The sequence below is a fragment of the Phlebotomus papatasi genome, chromosome 1 (genome assembly GCF_024763615.1).
Source record: "Phlebotomus papatasi isolate M1 chromosome 1, Ppap_2.1, whole genome shotgun sequence".
Classification (NCBI taxonomy): Eukaryota; Metazoa; Arthropoda; class Insecta; order Diptera; family Psychodidae; genus Phlebotomus; species Phlebotomus papatasi.
Genome location: NC_077222.1, coordinates 18,532,712 through 18,552,804, shown reverse-complemented (window position 1 = coordinate 18,552,804; position 20,093 = coordinate 18,532,712). Strand labels below are relative to the sequence as shown.

The window sequence follows — 20,093 nt, the reverse complement described above, 5'->3', positions numbered from 1 at the left end:
ATAGAATCTAATATAGGCTTCAGACCTAAAGCTTAGCCATATGGCTTAACTGCTCTAATTTTTATCAATCACAATGTTTTGGAAAAAATTAGGATTGGATTATTAAAGATGAATGACTTATTGGGCTCTCAAAAAGCAATAAAATTGCTCGCTATTTAGAATTTTGAGATCTTCTGGAACTGGGCTACCTCTAGTCTGAGGACCGCTTAAGTCACGAGTTCGAGCACTTCGGAAAGCCTGGGGCGCTTTTCTACCCCTTCTTCATGTCTAACCGTTTTCATATTCCTCTTTGTTTTTTTCGCTTTCCGAGTTTCATTTATTTATTTATTATTATTTTTTGAATTTGTTGAATAGGTTTTTGAACTGAATTTCAAAAAAATATACAACATTTTCTATTTGTTCTTTTATGAATTGGTCCATAGCACGACTAGAAGTTCCGATTTCTATTGTTTTTGTTAGCAAAGTGTCGAAATTCAATTTATTTTTTTTATTTTGCATGAAGCTACCTGACTCTCCAAATCACACACACGTCAATCATTGCATAGGTGCAAAACCGTTTTTGTGGGGTTGATTTTGGAGTGAAAGCTCTAACAAAGATTTCAATGGTTGACATCACTTTTTACGCTGGGCTATTGTTCAATAGTTAATTGAAACCAAAAGAGTTCTTGCCAAAAAAACAAAACAATTTCTTATTTTCAATTAACAATGCTCTGAATATTTTTTGTGCCTCAGTTCCTTCGGTGGTTCAGTGTGAGCGAGACAGCCTGAATAAATAATAAAAATTAAGTTGATATCATTGACTATAGCCAAGTCTTTATGATGACGGGAGAAAATTAATTTAGCCTCGTGATGAAGAAATGATGAGTTTTCTTTTGGGTGGGTATTTTGCGAGTGGAATGTCTTTCTTCGGCAATATTACTAAATTGGACTAATATTTATATGATAGAACGATATAATTCCAAAAGAGAGTCTTAGATTTTTGCCCCTCAACACATTTATTTTTGAACGTGGGTGCTTGGAAGGTTAGTCCACCAAGAAATTCTTCTCTCGGGGTAAAATTAAAATTAACAACTTGTTGCTACCATCTCGACTGAGAAGGATGTTTGAGAAGATGAAAAAGGAGTTTCAAAATAAATTCCACAAACACTTTCGCCGAAGTAGATTTTTCCGGTAAATCCCTTCAAAGATATCATGCATTGTTGAAAATTATTCCCAACGCGCACAATGATTTCCCCATGGATGTTGAGGGGATATGATCATCTCATTCAACGAGGCAGGTGAAACAGTGAAAAGACCACGGGAAATCTCCAAGAGCAAAATCCCTGTGAATATTTAGCAAACACTCAAAGTTTCGTTTGCACAAACATTGAGAAAATTTTCATTTGGGATGTTTGGTATACAGGATTGGATGGGGAATTCCAGCAAAACTATGTTAATTAAGTTCTGAACACCATTAGTTACAATTACAAATATTCCAGTACGAGCACCAAAACAACAATAGATGGCTAGCATGGGAGTGATTCTATCGATTTCAGCCCAGACTATAAAGGACCTCCCTCGACACATTTCATTATAGTAAAAGTGAATTACATACGGGGACGGATTATAAATTTTATATCATCCTCCAGTGGTTCAGTGTTACTGCTATAGTTTTTGCCAGAGTTGAGTTCATACACTACACAAAATATTTTTGTGTCATCAGTCAGGTAAATTTTAATTAAAAATAAGTTATATGTGCATTTTGTATTCATAACCATTTGGAACCAGTTCAAACTTTTCTTGGGTTCAGAGACCTTTTAACTAACCCAAACAATCCCTGTTTGGGGTCGTTGAAACTTGTTGAGATATACGTTCATAACCCTAACTCTATAAAACCCTGTAAAATCGTTACTATAAATTACTCAAGATCATATTTCTATAGGCGAATCAGAAAAAAAAGATTTCGAGGAAGAGTTACAATCAATCAATTTTACTAAATCCATACCGTGTGTATACCGTAGGTGCGTGTAACTTTGGCCTTCTGCTCTTCGTAACCTTTTCTTTAATTCTAGTACTTAGGGATGATCTTCACCAATCGTACATTGTAGATCGAATTGGTGTTGATTATCTTTAAGTGCCAGAATTAAAGAAAATCTTGCGAACAACAGGGGGCAATGCCACTTAAGAATAAGTATTAGTACTTAATACTAGAAGTAGTACTAGTGGTAGTATTAGTAATAATACTTAAAATAAGACTAATAGTTTCATTGGTTGTTATTTCGTTAATCATATAGCGTAAAAAAAAGTTTAACACTCATTTTTTACATAATTTTAATTAATTTACGGAGCATCGGATTGAGATTAAAATGTCCAAAACTCGTGTTTTGGGACAATTTAATCTCAATCTTAGGTGTAAATAGCCGCATTAGAAGCATAAACATCGATCTTGGACAATTATAATCGAATTTGGTTAATTAAAACGGATTTTGGGGCAATTGAACCTCAATTCAGTGTGACGGTGTAAATGGCCTCATCGGGTTTTTATCATTTGCCAGAGAGTAATATAGATATAGAATATAGACCCATTTAGAATTTCGACTTTTTCGGGATCTTGGCTTTTTTTGGATTTCGATCCAATTGTGATTTTGGCCCTTTAAAGACTTTGACACTATGGAATTATTTTTGACTTGAGATTTGAGATTTTAATGGATTTTAAGATTTTAACTTTTCCCAGCCTTGGTCCTTTCGAGATTTTAGGTTTTCGAGATTTTGATTTTGACTTTATTGAGATTTTAATTTTCTTCTGGATTTTGGGCATTTCGATATTTTAGCTTCTTTCTATTTCGATTCAATTGTGATTTAGGCCCTTTCGAGATTTAGACACTTCGGATTTTTTTTTTTTTACTTTTTGAGATTGTTGTTTCGGAACCTTGATCTTTTCGTGATTTTGAATTTTCGAGATTTTGACATTTCGAAATTTCAACCATTTCGGCACTTTGGGTTTTCTGTTTTTTTTTTTTTTTTTTTTTTTAATTTCGGGATTTTGCCTTTTTTGTGATTTCAACCCTTTCGGCATTTTGTTTTTTTTTTTTCTAGACTTTAGCATTTTCGGGATTTTGGGTTATTTGGGATTTCGATCCAATTATGATTTTGGCCCTTTCAAGACTTTGACACTTCGGGAATTTTTTTTACTTTTAGGAATTTTTACTCTCTCGGAACCTTGGTCCTTTCGAAGTATTGACTTTTCGAGATTTTGAGTTTTCGGGATTTTGATCTAATTGGGGCTTTGGTTCTTCGGAATTTTGTCTCCTAAGAACTTCAATTAATTCGGGATTTTGACTCTTCGGCGCTTTTTGGTTCTTGGGGATTTCGACCCTTCCGGCACTCTGACCTTTTCGGGATTTTGGCTTCCACCAGCTAAGTACCATGAGATGATTTTACTAAGACTAGAGAAATATTTGGTTCATTTCTGTTAGTTTGTACAGAATGACTCCTGTTTTATAAACAATATTATCAGAAACGGTTTGAAAAATAATTTATCGTCTATTCCTCATTAAAATGTGGCCCATAAGCCTAAACAAAAATATTCAGGAGTGCAAAAATCTATTGAAAACTTATTTAATTGTGATTAATTCAATATTACATTTGGGGATTTTTTGATTTTGATGAGGTTCTTCGTTCAATTGGTAAGGGCGTTCGGCTCTTGAACGGTGTGGTCCCTGATTCGACTGTCACAGTTATGGATTCGAGTCCTGCCCGGTAGAAATGATTGAAGCGCCTGAAGAAACATATTTCTCAGACCGGTGGCAGCCAAAATCCCGAAAGCCAAAATCCAGAAAGCTAAAATCCCGAAAAGGCCAAAATCCCGAAAGCCAAAATCCCGAATTTTCAAGATCCTGAAATTGATGAAATTATATGGAGGAAAATGTTTAGAATAACTTCCTAAGACACAAAAAATTTCCCTTTACCTCCAGCAAGTGTGGATGCAATCATGGGAGTAGCTGTGACACTTTTAATCGGGATTTTGGCTTTCGGGATTTTGGCGTTCGAGATTTTGGGTTTCGGGATTTTGGCTTTTGGACTTTTGACCGGGACCCTTCTCATACACATTGTAAACCGGATAAACATTTGTAAACTAATTAATGTACAAAATATCAAAAACAATCCAGAACATAAAAATAAATAAACAAACAATTTAATGTTTTGAAAAAGATGTAATTTTGAATATCCTGGCTCCTATCCTATCCTATCCTGGTGTCTATTAAAAATTAATTTAAATTACACCTGTTTGGAAGTAATGACCGAATGAAATTGAAATGTTTTTTTTAATTAACAGTTTTCGACAATCAAAAAATAAAACAATTAAATAATCTAATATTCCATTTTGTTCCGCAAATAACATTATATTTATAAATCATATAAATACTCTCAAAATATGGGCGGGGCATAAAAAGTCTTATTTTATTTTTATAAAATACAGACTTGGTATATTTGTATCATACAGCAAGTTGAAGAATTTTTTTTGGAATGTCTAATAATGTTGTTTTTTGGAATCATAAAACATGTTCATATAATGAAGCTAATAAAGCTGTAATAATACTTTATTATAGCCACGCCCACTCACCCAAGCAATTTTCATCAATGCACTTTACAATGAGAGATAAAAAAGCTTTTATTGTCAAAAATTTAAATAATTTCAGAACTAAATTTTAAGGAAATAAAATATGTTTTATATAAAATATTTTATGTGCAGTATTTAAGAACATACACAAATAAAATGTTAATTTATGCTGTTGATGATTGAGAAATAAGCACAGAGTCATTGTCTACACAAAATCAACCAAAATAACCATTCAGTAATTTGAATCGTTCCTTCTCGAACCGCAAATCTAAGCAAAAACCGCAAGTGAAAAATGTTTGTGTGATCATTTAAAGAATGCTTCAAACATCATCGGTTTTCATTATTAAATTCCTGGCGCCACATTTTGAGTGAGGTTTAAGCGTTGGCTGGCGTCTCTCTTTGAGCACTGAGCAATAAAGTCTGGTAGACGAAAATGAACACATCCCTGGGGGTGGTCTCATTATCATCATCAACACGAGATTTCGGGATAGTCCGGGGTTTTGTTTAGCAGAATGAGGACGAGACAGGCAATTGGACACAGTATCGATGTCTCTAGCTAATCCTGAACTCCCGCCTAATATCTCTATGAGTATTCACCCATGAATATCCCAGACCTTCAATGAGGACAAAAACATCCTGGGATAATTCTCATCTTTGCAACACGATGAGAATTGGCGCTTAAGATTAACTATCTTTTGTAAATGGCTGGGCTATTAAGATGAGAAGGTTTCCATATAATTTTCCTACCCTTTCCATCCCATTTTGCATGACACATTTTCATGGGCCAGAAGACATTGCTTCCATTTCACATGCTTCAAGCATTTTCACGATTCACCACACTATAAATTATCCTCCGGAAAAAGACTTCGGGGTGCTGTGCAAAAAAAAAACCTCCACAGAGAGAATTTTTCCTTTCGTCACAAACATGGTAAGAATCTCAGTCTGATTAATCTGGGGGGTTACCCTCATTTATACTCCTTTAATACATTTGGAATTTATTTATTACGACAATCCTCAACTCAATGTAAGAAATTCTCTGAGCTATTTTTTTGCCATCCAAAGCCACAAGAGAGGAAGTTCATCTATTTTCTCCTTAAACCTAATTTCCACTTGTGGCGAAAATCTGATGAAACTTTCACTTTAGGGGTGAGTACGTTTTTGCTGCCGGTGGAGAAGGTTAAATTTTCGAGGATAGAGAAAAAAACGAGGGTATCATGAGTTAATTTCATTAAAACTCCACCCAAATGTAATCAATGTTAAGAAATGCAATCAATCAGAAGACCTTTTTCTCTTCTGTATCCTCTGTATCCAAAATCAAGAGAACCAGGGAGCATAAAACTGATTCAGAATATCCTATTGATTTTGAGTTTGGTAGAAAATTTCAATTATTGCTGGAATGATATCCCAATTTCCGGGAAAGTTTCCAATATATCCTGAATGTATCCTGAATATATCCTGAAAAATTACATATAAAGCGGAGTTCATTTAATGCTGACCCGGATTTTAATTACAACATCCAGCAATTTGTTCTTTGCACAAACCGCACAAACTCTGAAAGTTTTAAAAGGAACTCTGCAAATTAGAAAATTTTTCTTCGTACTCTGTAGCTTCTGCTTTTGAATTATGATATATTACAGTTGAGATTCCGATCTGACTGAAACTATAACAAAGTGTTCTATGTAACCCTCTACGATCCTACTATTTATTTTCGGTAGAAGAACTTTAACTTTTAAGACTTTTTCTTGAAGTTTAACTTATTTCTATTCTTCCTAAAAGTTGGTATCAAATAATATATATCTTGAGAAAACTTAAATTAAATTCCCAAGTCCGAGATAATTCTTTAAGTCTAAAATATTTAAAATGCCCTTTAAAGTCCGATACGTATTATATGATAAAAATCTTTAATTTTAAAATGTCAAATGTATTTAAATCTTTAAAACTGTTAATTTATAAGTCCATGCTCAATTTTACAGACTTAAATATATCAGGCGCCTATAAATCGTCTTTAATTTGAAATCTGGTCGAGAAAACCTTAACATCTCAAATTTCTTTAGTCCTTTATCCGAAATTCCTATATTACAGAATATGAAATTTTTTGTATCAAAATTAAAGCTTTAAGTTAAATCTTTATTTCAGAATTACAGGGTAACTCCCCTAGCTTCATTATACTGCATTTAATAAAAAAGCGAGTTTGATTCATAAGAATCTCTTCTCCTATAAGATCGTCTAAGAGGTTTAGCCTAGTTTGAGAAGGTCTCAATATCCTAAAAAGCAACCAATTTAATTTGATCATCAGATGAGATTTAAATAGATTAAATCCCCTTAATAATCCATTTCTATGTCCAAATTTTTCAAAAACTTTCGACTGATAAGAAATTTGAGAAGTGAAGCCTTATGGCTAAGCCCTAGGTCTGAGGCCCGTATAAAGGCCAAATTGATTCAGGCTGATCTTAGAGAATAATCAACCTGTAAAATATAGCAGTATGGAACTTTGGTGCAAAGCTGTACTGCTAAATTTTGCAGGATAAGTATACTTATCCTTAAATATATTTCAGTTCTAGAGACTTATCCTAAATCTATTTGGGCCCTAAACTCCTCCATATAAGTTGGAAGCTTATTTTTTAAACGTAATGTCTCACAATATTATTATAAGTTTTTGAAATTTTTTCAAATAAGAATATTAACATTAGAAAGAAACACTTTCACAGAATTTTGTCGCAAATAGTCAACTTCCCAGGAACTGACTTACAAAAACTTTTAGAACTTTTATAGATTATTTTTGCTACTTTCTTTTCGGAACTGCTGTTTTGAACTATCTAGAGTAATATATTATTTTTGCTTTCTTTAAAATATTTTTTATTACATTTAAAAATGAAAATATTGCTTTATATATTATATCGGACACCAAGTTTCTTGCATTTTCGGAACTCTCCAAGACTTTTTTCACAGCCCTTCGTTCGTAAGCTACGCTTTTTTGTTTCTTTGGCATTGTACAACCTGTAGAAAATGGAAAAAACTTAATATTCTCAGAATTTTGAAAAAATATAAATTGTCCGATATAAGAAACATAACTTCAATGTTGGACTATTTAATTTCACTCTACATCTACAGCGCTGGCAGCCAAAATTTCGAAAGCCCAACTTCCGAATACGAAAATCCCAGGTGTAGACAAAATACCGAAAGCCAAAATCCAGAATAACCAAAAATTTTCCTTTTTCACACAAAGAAAATTTGCCATTGCCCCAATTAGTGAAGCTAATTATTTCCAAAAACACATAAAAATTTCTTTTGACCTAAAAAATCACGTTATTAATTTTCCAAATTTTGGTTCTTTTTAGATTTTAACCCATTCAGGATTTTGGCTTTTAGAGGTTTTGGCGTTTTCGGAATTTTAGTTTACGGGATTTTAACAGGGATCCATTTACAAATCCATTCCCTATAAAAAACAAATTAAGCCAATATTTAACAGTTTTTTACATAATTTAACCCTTTAACGACGAGACACTTTTTACGGACCGAAAATCAAAAATAAAAATTAAACCGAAAAAACAAAATTTGCGAAACGTTTTACATCTAACTTTGGAAAGTTCAACAAAGTCTGATTCGGTGCATTTTTTACCTCTACGTGTAATAGGGATAAAAATAGCCTGAAACTTTAAGTAATTTTTTCTGACAATAACAATGAATAATAAATTTTCAGTCTAATGAAAAATATTACGTATGAGTAATGTAGTTTTTATTCCCAAAGGATTTTGCTTTAAAAAAAAATTCAAGTTTAAAAAATAATTAAAATAATTTTTCAATATGAGAATTTAAAAATTCGCCATTTTTAAGCTTAAATAGTTACTATATAGCAAATAGCTGGAGACTAGAAAAAAATATCCTAGATTTATTCATCCTTCTGCTTTGCAATTACATACAAACATAAGGAAAAAATAACTTTAGGTAGTCAGGACAAATTTTTTTCTTTATGGGACACCGGTGTTCCAATCGTTCTTAAAGAGTTAAAATCATAGAAGAAAAATTATTTCAGCTAAACAAATCTGGAGATCACGAAAATTTTTCAAATTTCTCCATTATAAACTCTTTTCCACGCTGAAATTTTAATAAAACAATTTTATTTCAAATAGGAAGAAAAATTGATCAGGTTTTCTAAAAGAGAATTCTAAAAGAATTCCAAGAGAAATAAAATTTAAAGAGAAAAATATTACTCAATAATTTTTGGAGATATTTCATAATTTTAATCAATTTACTTGCAAATGCAATGTCTTTGGCATAGTTCCCCTATTTGAATTTTGAAATAAATATTTCATTTCGTTTGAATTTCAGATTCAACTTTTATCTACTACAGTACTCCGAGGTTTACAAAAAGAATCTAGCTTACCATAAGATAATCTAAGTTTATCTTTATGTTTTTAATAAGCTCCGTTTTTTTTTATAGGTGTGCATTGTCCAGAAACGCGACACAGGACGTCTCTTTGCCATGAAATATGTAAGCCGAGGTGCTTGTTCGGGTCGAGGGGCTCTGGGTGGTGTCCTGAAAGAGGTGGAACTCCTGTCGACGTTGGAGCATCCCTTTCTTGTCAATTTGTGGTTCTCCTTTCAAGGTAATACCTTACCCAGCAATTTAGCTCATGCACTTGGAATTCACGTCACGCGATGGCAAACTGATGCATACACGATGATCGGTACCCTTTTGATAGAATTTTGCAAAAAGGATATGACTGTGGTGATGTAGTTCCCCTTATTTGGGATGCAAGACACACCGAGATGACAGTCCTGTTGCCACAAAGTACATTCCCCAAGCTCAAACTGATCCCTTCGCTGTGGGGGGAGGCTTTTACAGCACCCGCGGTTGAAAAAATAATGCCTCAAACCACACGCATTCTTATCACTCTCTGTCTCGTTGTCAACTCTCTAGGGGAAACACATAAACTTTGCTATTGCTACAGCATTCATGGGAAATGCACATGATGGGATTTTCTAGGGGGATGGGTCTACCTTCTCTTTGCATGTCTGGTGAATTCCAGTGCTAAGATGCCTTTTCTCCACAATCAAATGATTTATCCTGTTTTCTCTCACCATATGCAAGACGAGGAGGATCTATTCATGGTGTGCGACTTGCTGGCAGGCGGTGATCTTCGATATCATCTTCAGCAGCAGGTGAGTTGTTATCATTTGAATAAAGTCAGATTTCCATCGAAAGCTGCCATATCAATTCACAGTGCACATTGAAGCTTTCTAATGGTAAATGACATCGTATTTACATCATCGTCACTTTTGCAAGAAGTACTGAAAAGGGAAAATAATTGGGATGTTTTAGGACAGGTTTTAAAAATATAGGCTTTAGCGCCTGATTTAAAATAACTTGTGATAAAAAAATAGAATAAATGTAGTGGATTAGTGATTATTACTCATTGAAATTTAAGCCCCATTATCGAGATTAATTTGTTAAGTTCTTTCGGATCATGTAGAAGAAATATTTGTTTTAGAGTATCTGCCAAGGGGGAGATATTAGGGTCGGAAGTGGTGTACATGTGAAAATTAAGTTCTTGGAAGTCTTTGGAAGTGGGAGTGCCTAAATATAGTTTTTTTTGTCTAATTACGTATTTTTCAGACTATGTTACTTTTAGTTAAGATCTTTAATTCTGACGGCAAACTGAAAAGGTTTGTTGAAATTTTTAAGTTCGATTATGATAATAAATGGAGCAAATACACACTACACACAAATTTGTTATAGCTTAATTGTGTTGTAATTTTTCCGAAGAAATACTCAGCTAAATAATAATTTTCCTTAATATTTACTGGAATTTCAAATTCATGTAATGGCTCGCAAATAATGACATAGCTATTGCAGTTGACTTGGAATAAATTTGATATAATTTTTTTTCTAAGTTGTCGTAAATTTATGAGGATGATTGCATAAATTCGTGGGACTTTTTCGTCAATGTCCTTAAGAGGTGTCCCATAAGTCACCTCCACCACTTTTGTTTGCCTTTTTGCATATACTGGAAAGGTTTTATTAGTGTATTACATCTCTTAATGCCAAAAGAATTCTTCAAAAAAGTCGATTTATGCTGTTAAGGACTTTTACCAAATGAAGGACGAAAAGATGCGTTTGTAATATTTTATATTAGACTACTTTTGAAAAGGTCTAATAACAATTGTATAAATTGGTAAAATGCTGGAAAACAACTCGTCAAACCATTGCTCTACCTGCTGATTTTACTCGGAGGTTTTTTGAATTGTAACGGTTTATTCCAGTATATTCAGCGAAAATTGTAGATTTTCGGCAGAATTTCTGCTAGAAAATCTGCATAGTGTCCAATTATACTTCACAAAAATATTGTTGATTTATGTAGAAACTGTAGAAATTATAAAGAAAATGGTATGTTTTGCTTAACAAACATTAACGATCAAACATTTTAGATAACAAAAAAGATGCGAGCAAAAATACTAATTTCTTAAAAATCGCCAATGGAATAATACAAATATACGAAATTTACGTCGACACTCTGCTTAAAGTTTTCACTTCACTACCTTCTACTTATAAAACGGCGTCGCAAAATTCTTTATTTTACATAAACACTCTGATATCAATAAGAATCATGCACTCTATTGAATTTTGCAAACTTCAGTGAAAAATATTCCATCTTTTCACACACAGCTGTCTGAAAAGTCTAGAATGTAGAAAAAATCTACAGAACATCGGCAAAATATCTACAGAAATTCGTCAGAGTATGCACCAGGATTCGTCATAAAATCTGCAAAAATTTTCTGACGAATTTTGTCCCAAGCCCAAATAAAATTCGTAGGAATATCTGCAGATTTATCGGCAGATTTTCGGCAGAGGTGTAGATATTTTCCGCAGAAATCTTAAAGATATCTGACGAAATTATTTGACGGGAATAATTATATCGTATTACGCCATTTAGAAAAGCTTGGATGTGTTTAAAAGCTCGTTACATGCATGCCATATTCTTTCACTTCGCGGTATAAAGGGTACTTTATAAATGTGGGCATTTTTCTCCTGATTCCTTGTACCAGCGATCGTCAGTGTTCCTCGGATTGAAAGGCTGTCCTGTGTATCGGAATCCCGAAATAAAATGTATTTTTTAAAATTATTCGCTATATTTTAGCAAAGATTTTTAACTAAATCGTTTAACTAAACCAAAAACGCATTATGTTGGTTCATATTTAATCTGCAGAACAAATTTTCTCTTCCAGTTACTAAGAAAATTGTTATTAATTATTACGCCAATCATCAAAAACCGTTCCTTTTAATTTTAAAGGACATTGAAACCAGAGTGAGAATCAAGGTTAATAAAAAGTGAAGATGCGTGTAAAGTGCTGAATTACTTGTTGCACTCATACTTTTAGACTCTTGCAGATTTTTCAGCACAGTTTCAATAATTACAAACGAAATTACGTTTTTTAGATACTCTATTTTCCAAAAGTAGCTTCACTAGTCTGTTAGGAAAATTCAAAATATGTTGATATCCCTTCATCTGGCGCTAGAAAATCAAAATATAAGAAAAATTTTAAAAATATGTGTAAAAATTAATTTCTTGAGATTTTTTAAAAGTTTTCCTAATTAGATTATTCATCAGATTAAATAAATTACTGATTTCTAAGTATGAGAAGTGCATAAAGTGCAAGAAGTGGTGGAAGTATTGCATTATTTTCGAGAGTTTTGCGAAGTTTTGGAAGTGCGAAAGGCTTCTTCCATACAAATTGTGGAAGTGCCTGGAAGTGGTGTACATATTTTCACCCAAATATCTCCCCATTGGTATCTGTAGCTTATAAGAAAATGTTGTAAAACCACTTCAAGTATAATTTCCTTTCCAAAAACTATTTTTTCTTTCTTGAAGGTCCGTATAATTGGTTGATTATAAAGAGATGAATCTGCTATTCTTGGTAATATAACATGAACTTTTTCTCGAGTATTTCGTAAAAAAATCCACGCACCATTTAAATTTAGCAAATTTCCCGCGGGTTTATTCTAGATAACTAATAAATTCAAGTAGTTCCTAGAAACTTGGATGAGAAATTCATTTGAAATTTTATTGTGAAATTTTATAGAGTGATAGCACGATAATACAACAAATATTATATACGCTAATACATATGTTGAATGTATCCTAAAATTAGTCAAGCTTTAATTTGAAAATCAGTTTAAAATTGGATTTTACGACAAGTCTCTCAACTTTTCTTGAACACTCCCAGTCAGTGCTGTTAGCTTCAGTTCAAAATAAAGAAAATTTTATGATAGAATAAATACCTCAAACTCTTCTCCTTAAATCCTTTTTAATTTGGTTTTAAATTGTACTAACCCTTTCCCAAATGAGCTATTTTTACCGAGTATTTTTACGACTGAACTCTTTAAAGAACCATCAAAGTCCTCTGTACAGCATGGGTTAAAATTTAAAATTCTTGTTGAGCACTTAAGAAATAATTTAGCCGCCCCTTGGAAAAGTTCATACCGTGTTTATTCGGAATGTCTGGCAGGTTTGTCCTATGTGGATTTTATTGTGCTTTCACGGATAGAATTTTATTGCGACATTCATCTTGAAGCTTTATTGTTGAGTAACTCAGTACCATGAGCTTTTGGGATGAAAGCATACGTAAAGTGTGGAAGTTTTGACAAATTAAAACTGACTTTCACGTTTCATGTTACTAAAGCACCGTGAAATTTGCCATGCCAGGGGTTTATGTTCTAGCGGACGATATAAGGAAAGAAGATGAGCTAATCCTGTTCTTGGGGGTATGTAGAATCTTTTCGTCAATGGACGATAAACGTAGGAGGAAATTGCTTTCATTTTTCTAAATGTCACACCATTTATTGGTGAGCACACAACTTTTATTGGATTCCATAATGTTCTTCCCTGGGAAATGATGGGGGGATTTCGTTGAGAGTTTGCTGATGAGATAAACCCTAAAAATTCTCATCGTCTTTTGCGTGCACCAATCTTTTGCTGTCTTCACACATTTAACCCATCCATCGTCGGATTCTCATGTTTCAGTCATGAATAACGTTAGCACACATTTCCCATTTTTGCTATATTCTCCGAAAAATTAGGAATTTTACTGAAATGTTTCACGTAAAACTTTTGGCACTTTTGGTATATAAATTCAAACTAAAGGTAATATAATATAAAATTGATTTGATTTTGATTTAAAGACAAATCTCTAAAACAAATTTTCTTACAACTCTTCCAAGAATTTCTAAATAAAATATTTGGGTTTCAAAGAAATTTACACTTCCACCCTCTCTATTCTCATGTGAATACCATTCTTGCCACATCACGGAACGAGGGTGGTTGAGCACAATATGGGACAGACTTTAAGTGAGAAAAATTCAACTCCACCTCTTTAATGGTCCCATATCATCCACAGAGCTTTTTAAAGTGATTGATATAAATTTTTGAGAGCTTTCACTCATAAAAGCGCCACTAAAGTGGGTCATTTACTCTTTTTCACCCAATCCCAAAAGGGGACATTAAATGTGAGAATTCACATTTATTTCAGAATATACTTTTTCTCAGTTTTTTTTTCCAACCCCGGCACAGAATTGATAAATGAAAGTTCTGAATTTTGTGAAATGGAAAGTGAATTAGGTGAATGGAAAAAGTATTTGGGTAAAACCACAAAAGTATACCACCAAAGCTATTTTTCTATTTTTGTATATTCCAAAATATTCACGTAAAGCTCACATGTGATGACATGAAAAGCTCCCAATGGGGGTCACCCACTCCCCAACTGAAAATAAAATCACGTGCCGAAGGCATTATACTCTTTGACGAAAGAAAACATTCCCATAAGCAATGAAAATTCATACCAAAAAATCACATTTGAAATCTAATTTTGAAGAATAAATATTTTCAAACGCGCAAGGAATTTAGCATTTTCAGCTCAAATACCTTCATCCAAGTTTATACCAAATTCTCTGCTCATGATAAATATTAAATTGAAAACCAAAAAATCTCAGCTAAAATCAATTTATATGGTTAATTATTTTGAGAGTTGGTGTTTTCGAAAACCACGTGAAATAAACGACAATTTAACGTGATTAAAAAGAGCTAATATAATTTCAGTTATACCTAAAATGAGCTTTTTGTGGTGAGCTTTCTACCCAAAAAAAAAATCACATTCACACACAATACAAATAATAATGTTATATTCACACGAACATGGTACTTTAGTGCATGAACCAATGGTCAATTCATAATGATATGGCTTCAATATAACACAATCAATTCCTATTTAAAATAATTATGAATAAAGAATTTTAAGTTAAATCATGTTTTTCAAAAAATTTCATATTTAGGGTAAGATGGAATAATTTGGAATCATGTCTAATTTGGAATTTTGAAATTTCCTAACAGTTTAAAATGTCAAAATAAAAAAAAAACAACGAAGAAGTATTCTCGAATGTAAAGCCTTGTACTTTTTCATGGTTTTCTTTTTCTCTATGGCAATCTAAAACAATAAGAAAATCTGAAAATTCCAAAATAGACATGATTCCAAATTACCCCATTTTACCTTACCTCTCAATTCTGATATAAATCTTGGAACATTGAAACTTTTAATCAAATTTTAAAAATCTTTAATTTTCGTATTTGAAAATTTGACTGTAAACTTTGGAACTTCATTCAACTTTATCTTCATTTCTCTTTATTTGAATATTGAAACCTTATTTATTATCTTCAGATATGAGTAAATAATTCTAGAAAGCACTACTTTTATTAGGGCACTGAGAGAAATCCGAAAAAGTTAAAACAACATTCCGCAAATGTTTATTTTACCCTGCAGTATTGATCCGAAATCGGTGTAAATATTATACTTTTTAGGTGTATTAGGGGTTAAAGTTACCCTTTTTCATGTTACTTTTACCCTTAGAAAAGTGTAAAATTAACATTAAAAATGTTGATATATTTTTACACCTAAAAAGTGTTAATGTTATGAGGAAAAAAAGTCGATCGCACCCCCGTTTTTTTCTCAGTGGGGTTACGCGGGTCAAAAAGACTAGAAAACAACTTCTCTTTATATTATTTTCTTGATTCAACATAATGAATTTTTATTTTTATTTAAGTTCATATGCATATAAAAGTACAACATTTAAATTATATTTCTGAAATTTTCATTTAAAAATCTTAAATATTCAGACAATAGGACTTGATTTTTGGTGACGTAATTTGAAATCCAGACTTTTGGATGGACAAGATTTTTCAGATTATATTCATCTTACGTCAAAAAAACTAAATATTTCCTATTAGCTAAAGAGTTAGGCTCGTACTTAAACGGTGGATTTTTTTTACGTTGATCACAATTTATTTTACAAGGCAAAACGTGGTGTAAAATACGCCAAAAATCTTTTTTTTTTGTATAAAACTCTGTCAAATCACGATAAAGAGCTATCCGTGTATTAATTTTTCGCATGATTTGTTGATACATCACTTAACTAACGTTAGAATGATTTATAAATTTAAAAGAAAAAACCATTCCAAAATAAGAAATTGTGACAAGTGGGTTGTAGAATATTTTACAATGAGTAACAAATACGCGAAGAAACAATGCGATTATCTACCGATTAAGTCCGATGCGGTCGGGTTGGAAATTTCAAGATCTTTCAAAATAATCTACATTTAATTAAATTAAATATGTTGAAAAATATGCCCTCCAAAGTGGTTTAATTTGATCTTCGAAAATCCGATATTGAAATGATTTTCGAACATAGGAGTCCAAGGACAAAATATGCGCTTTGTTTACCTCTAAAACACATTCGAAAATGAAAGAAATCGTAGGAGCCGTTTTCGAAATAAACAAAAAAACGTGGAAATTTTTAAAATATCTAAATGAGCATTTCAGAAAGTGTAGTTGAAATGTTGTACTTTAATACGCTTAAGAGCCTTAATGAACTATTTGTTTTATTTTGTTAAAAAATGTAAAGAAAATACGCTGTTGTTTTAGTTTTCGTGACGCACGTACCCTTAAGATTATAACGGTTTCAAACTATAACCGTCTTGAATCAATTCCCCTCTCCAGAAAAGTACCTCAAAAAATTGTTCGTGGTTCATGAAGAGAAAAAAACCCTTATTTATAATTAGGGTCGAATGAACACCTCTTCGACAGGGAACCCCTATTGACACTTGTCAAAATCTTGAAATTTATTTAAAGTATCTAATAAAATGTAAATAATATGATGTTTTTTCCTTAATCTATGTTTTCTGATAAGAATAGATGTTCAAATTTCGAATTCCAAATGATACATAGTAGGGTATCAATAAGTCCTTACACGACTTCTTAAAGTGTCAATAGGTGTTCCTTTCACCCTATGTACTGTTTATCTTATTCCCAATTGAAGTTCCAAGAATATCGAAAATTCGAAATCTAAGAACAGCCAGTGTTTAAGCTGCGAATATATGAACTTGCACCTTTAACCTTTACACGCATATTTTTGAATAAGTTTGGTTTGGCATTATCTCTTCGAAAAGTTGCTATTATTGAGCACAGCCAATTAGTCTTTATTTGACAAACAAGAGCATAGCAGCAGCTCAATATACTGGATTCTTAGAATTAGATATTTGATTATTCTTTAGCCCAGAACAATTTAACATCAATATTATTCTAGAAGATTTTGATAATAAGCTATTCTTTTGAACTTTAAACATAATCAAAAGATGACATTTAAAAGAAATATCCATAAGATTTTCAGTGGAATTTTACGTAAATTAGATTGAAATATTTCAAGAATCATTATGAGCTTTATGTAGGACCAACCAAGGAGAAAATAAGATTCAAGTTTTATTCGAATTGGATTTCTATTTAAGCACCTCAACCTCCTATGTTTAAAAGGAAACGTAAAAACTTTTCAGAACGCAAATCATAAAAAGTTTTGGCGGGAAACGATTGCGGTACTTGTGGTGCTTTTGTTGTCGTCTCGTCAATTTTTATTTCCTGCTCTAAAATAACTCTTTTGAAACATTTTTCTATTAATTAAAGATCGTGTAATATGATCTTAATTACCAAAAGCATTAAATAATTTAACGTTCTATGCAGGGGCCTCTCAACATTTCATTTTTCCATACGTTTTTCCATAGAGGCACTGAAGACTATTGGAAAGTTTTTTCCTACAGAGAATTGACTTATCAGTCTGATATATTTCGAAATCGTGCACTAAAAGCTATCTAAAAATACATATTTCATAATGCTTACCGAAATAATAAAAGAACTACGAGCAAATTTGTTTAAGTCAAGGTGCAATAGCTGCAAAAAAGGAAAAGTGAAAAATATCTTCACTTTTTATTAGGCTTGATGGGCCCCTGGTTCTATATAATTAAGGGGACTTATTGCAAGTTAAAGAAAATATTTTAATAAATAGTTTGCTTTAACGAGAAACAATTTTATTAAAGATAATTAAATTCGCGCTTTTTGCCATAGTTTTTTTAAATTTAGTTAGCAATTTGTTGGAAGGTAAAGCGGCCTCCAGAATAGAGGTTTAGCCCAGTTTCCGGAGGTCTCAAAATCCTAAATAGCGAGCAATTTTAATGCTTTTTGATAACCCTATAGGTCACTTAACTGTAATAGTCCATTTCTAAGTTAAATTTTTCCCAAAAATCGTGATTGATAAAAAAGTAGAGCAGTTAAGCCATATGGCTAAGTCTTAGGTCTGAAGCCCGTATAAGGGACTGACGTAACAAATTTACCAAAAACAATAATCGGATGATCATTGTATGGGAAAGTTCAGCCCAGATCAAAAAACTTTTCTGGACATTTAAGCTAGGACACCGGAAGCTCTATAGATTCAGATTAACTTATACTGACGTAATTTTATGGATAATTTTAATGTTTAACCCTTTTATGACGAGTGCGACACCGGTGTCCCAAAAATGTCTTTTTTCTGACCTTAGAGTATTTAGAGGGCAAAATAGCTTTTCATAACCAAAAAAATGTTTTTTTCAATTTTAGGACGCCTGTGTCCCACTCATCCTTAAAGGGTTACAGCTTGAATTAATTAAATTTTTCACTATTCTGGAAAAATTAGTGAAAACATTCTTTTTTTAGTATTCATGACCCATGTAGCCTCTGAATTTGAATGCAGAATAATGAAACACAATTACTTAGGTTGCAGCAAAATCATAAAAAAAAAGCTTAACAAAGTGACTGGTAAACGAGCTTTGATTATATAAAAACCAAAAGAGTAGAAATTCAATAAATATATAATGCAACCCGCATAATTTAAAAATTACATGCTTGAGGGTAAAATTGTGTTATTAATTGCAATATTGAGAGATTCCTAACCAAGCGTGTGTATATTAATTTGTGAAATTCTTTTGAAATTGAGCTTATTGAAAATTTTCAATATAACCACTAAATTGATGAGAAAATTCACAAACTTTGTCATGAGCTAAAATTCATAAAATTACTTTCGAAATTAGTGCTGATGCATTATAACTTCTTTTTTTGGGCAAAAGTGTTAGCAATTTTATTGGGAAAGCAGGGAGCTTAAAACGGAATAAAACCGAGGGTGGGCCTCATTAAAAATAACCTTTCAATTTTCTGCATAATTTCTCAATTACAAGTAGAGAGATTTTTTTCACTGGGGAAAAATGACTGCTTCCTCTCAATTTACCGCCTCATTGATTAATCCTATGTAGAGTGGTTTTTTCTGGGCGTGAAAGGGGTGGGATGTCAACCAAAAACTTTTTATAGGGAGAATGAGATTCTTTTCGCGATGGCATATCAAATTGTTGGCGTTGTGAGGATAATTACAATTTTGTTAGTCGTTGTCATGGAAGTTCCAAGTTGAAAGTTCAAGTCAATGTCATTACCCATTATTGCTCGAATTCCACAATTAGAGAACTTTCGATTTTTTAATCCTAATCCTTTAAGGGGTCATATTCAAGTAGAATTTTGAAAATTTATAATTTCAAAAAATATGATGTCACGCTTTTTGCCCATCCATCCGTCTGTTTGACTATTACGACTATTACCAAAGGTTAAGACCAGGCTGTTACAGATATCAATTTGGGAAACGTCGAGGTTTCTCACATAACTAAAGTTAAGGATTATTTACAAAATTTTCATTTTTCTCTCATACTTACTTTTCCCCTCCCAAGAAACATTTTTGGAATATCTCAAAACGTGTATTGCGACTATTTTTCAAATGCGAAAACGGCATTTAATCATTCCGAAACGGTTTTATCCAAAATAAAAATTTCAAAAAACTCTAGGAAGTGTATTTATTAACCAATTGGGGTAAGTTTAGATATTTTGGAAAGGTCTTGGAATTCCTGACAAGCTAAGTTAGTTCTAACCATTTTGGGTTATATTCGTTAAACTTAAAAATCCGTTTAAATCGTTTGTGAATGAGTAAAAATTAAAATATGAGATACAAATTATGATAAAGAAAGTTATACAGAATGTTCGAACATTCGAACTCGTGAGAATATAGGTATTCTTACATTTCTACAGCTAAACAATTTTATTAAAA

The 20,093-nt window shown here is 32.3% G+C and overlaps 1 protein-coding gene across 1 annotated transcript in view; it reads left to right on the top strand.

The window, feature by feature from the left end:
* Positions 1 to 20,093, top strand: part of LOC129798064 (serine/threonine-protein kinase 32A) — a 96,038-nt gene that overhangs the window by 64,597 nt on the left and 11,348 nt on the right. The window contains exons 3-4 of the mRNA XM_055841030.1: positions 9,042 to 9,207; positions 9,693 to 9,763. Coding sequence (XP_055697005.1) covers positions 9,042 to 9,207; positions 9,693 to 9,763 — 237 coding nt within the window. The remainder of the gene's footprint in view (positions 1 to 9,041; positions 9,208 to 9,692; positions 9,764 to 20,093) is intronic.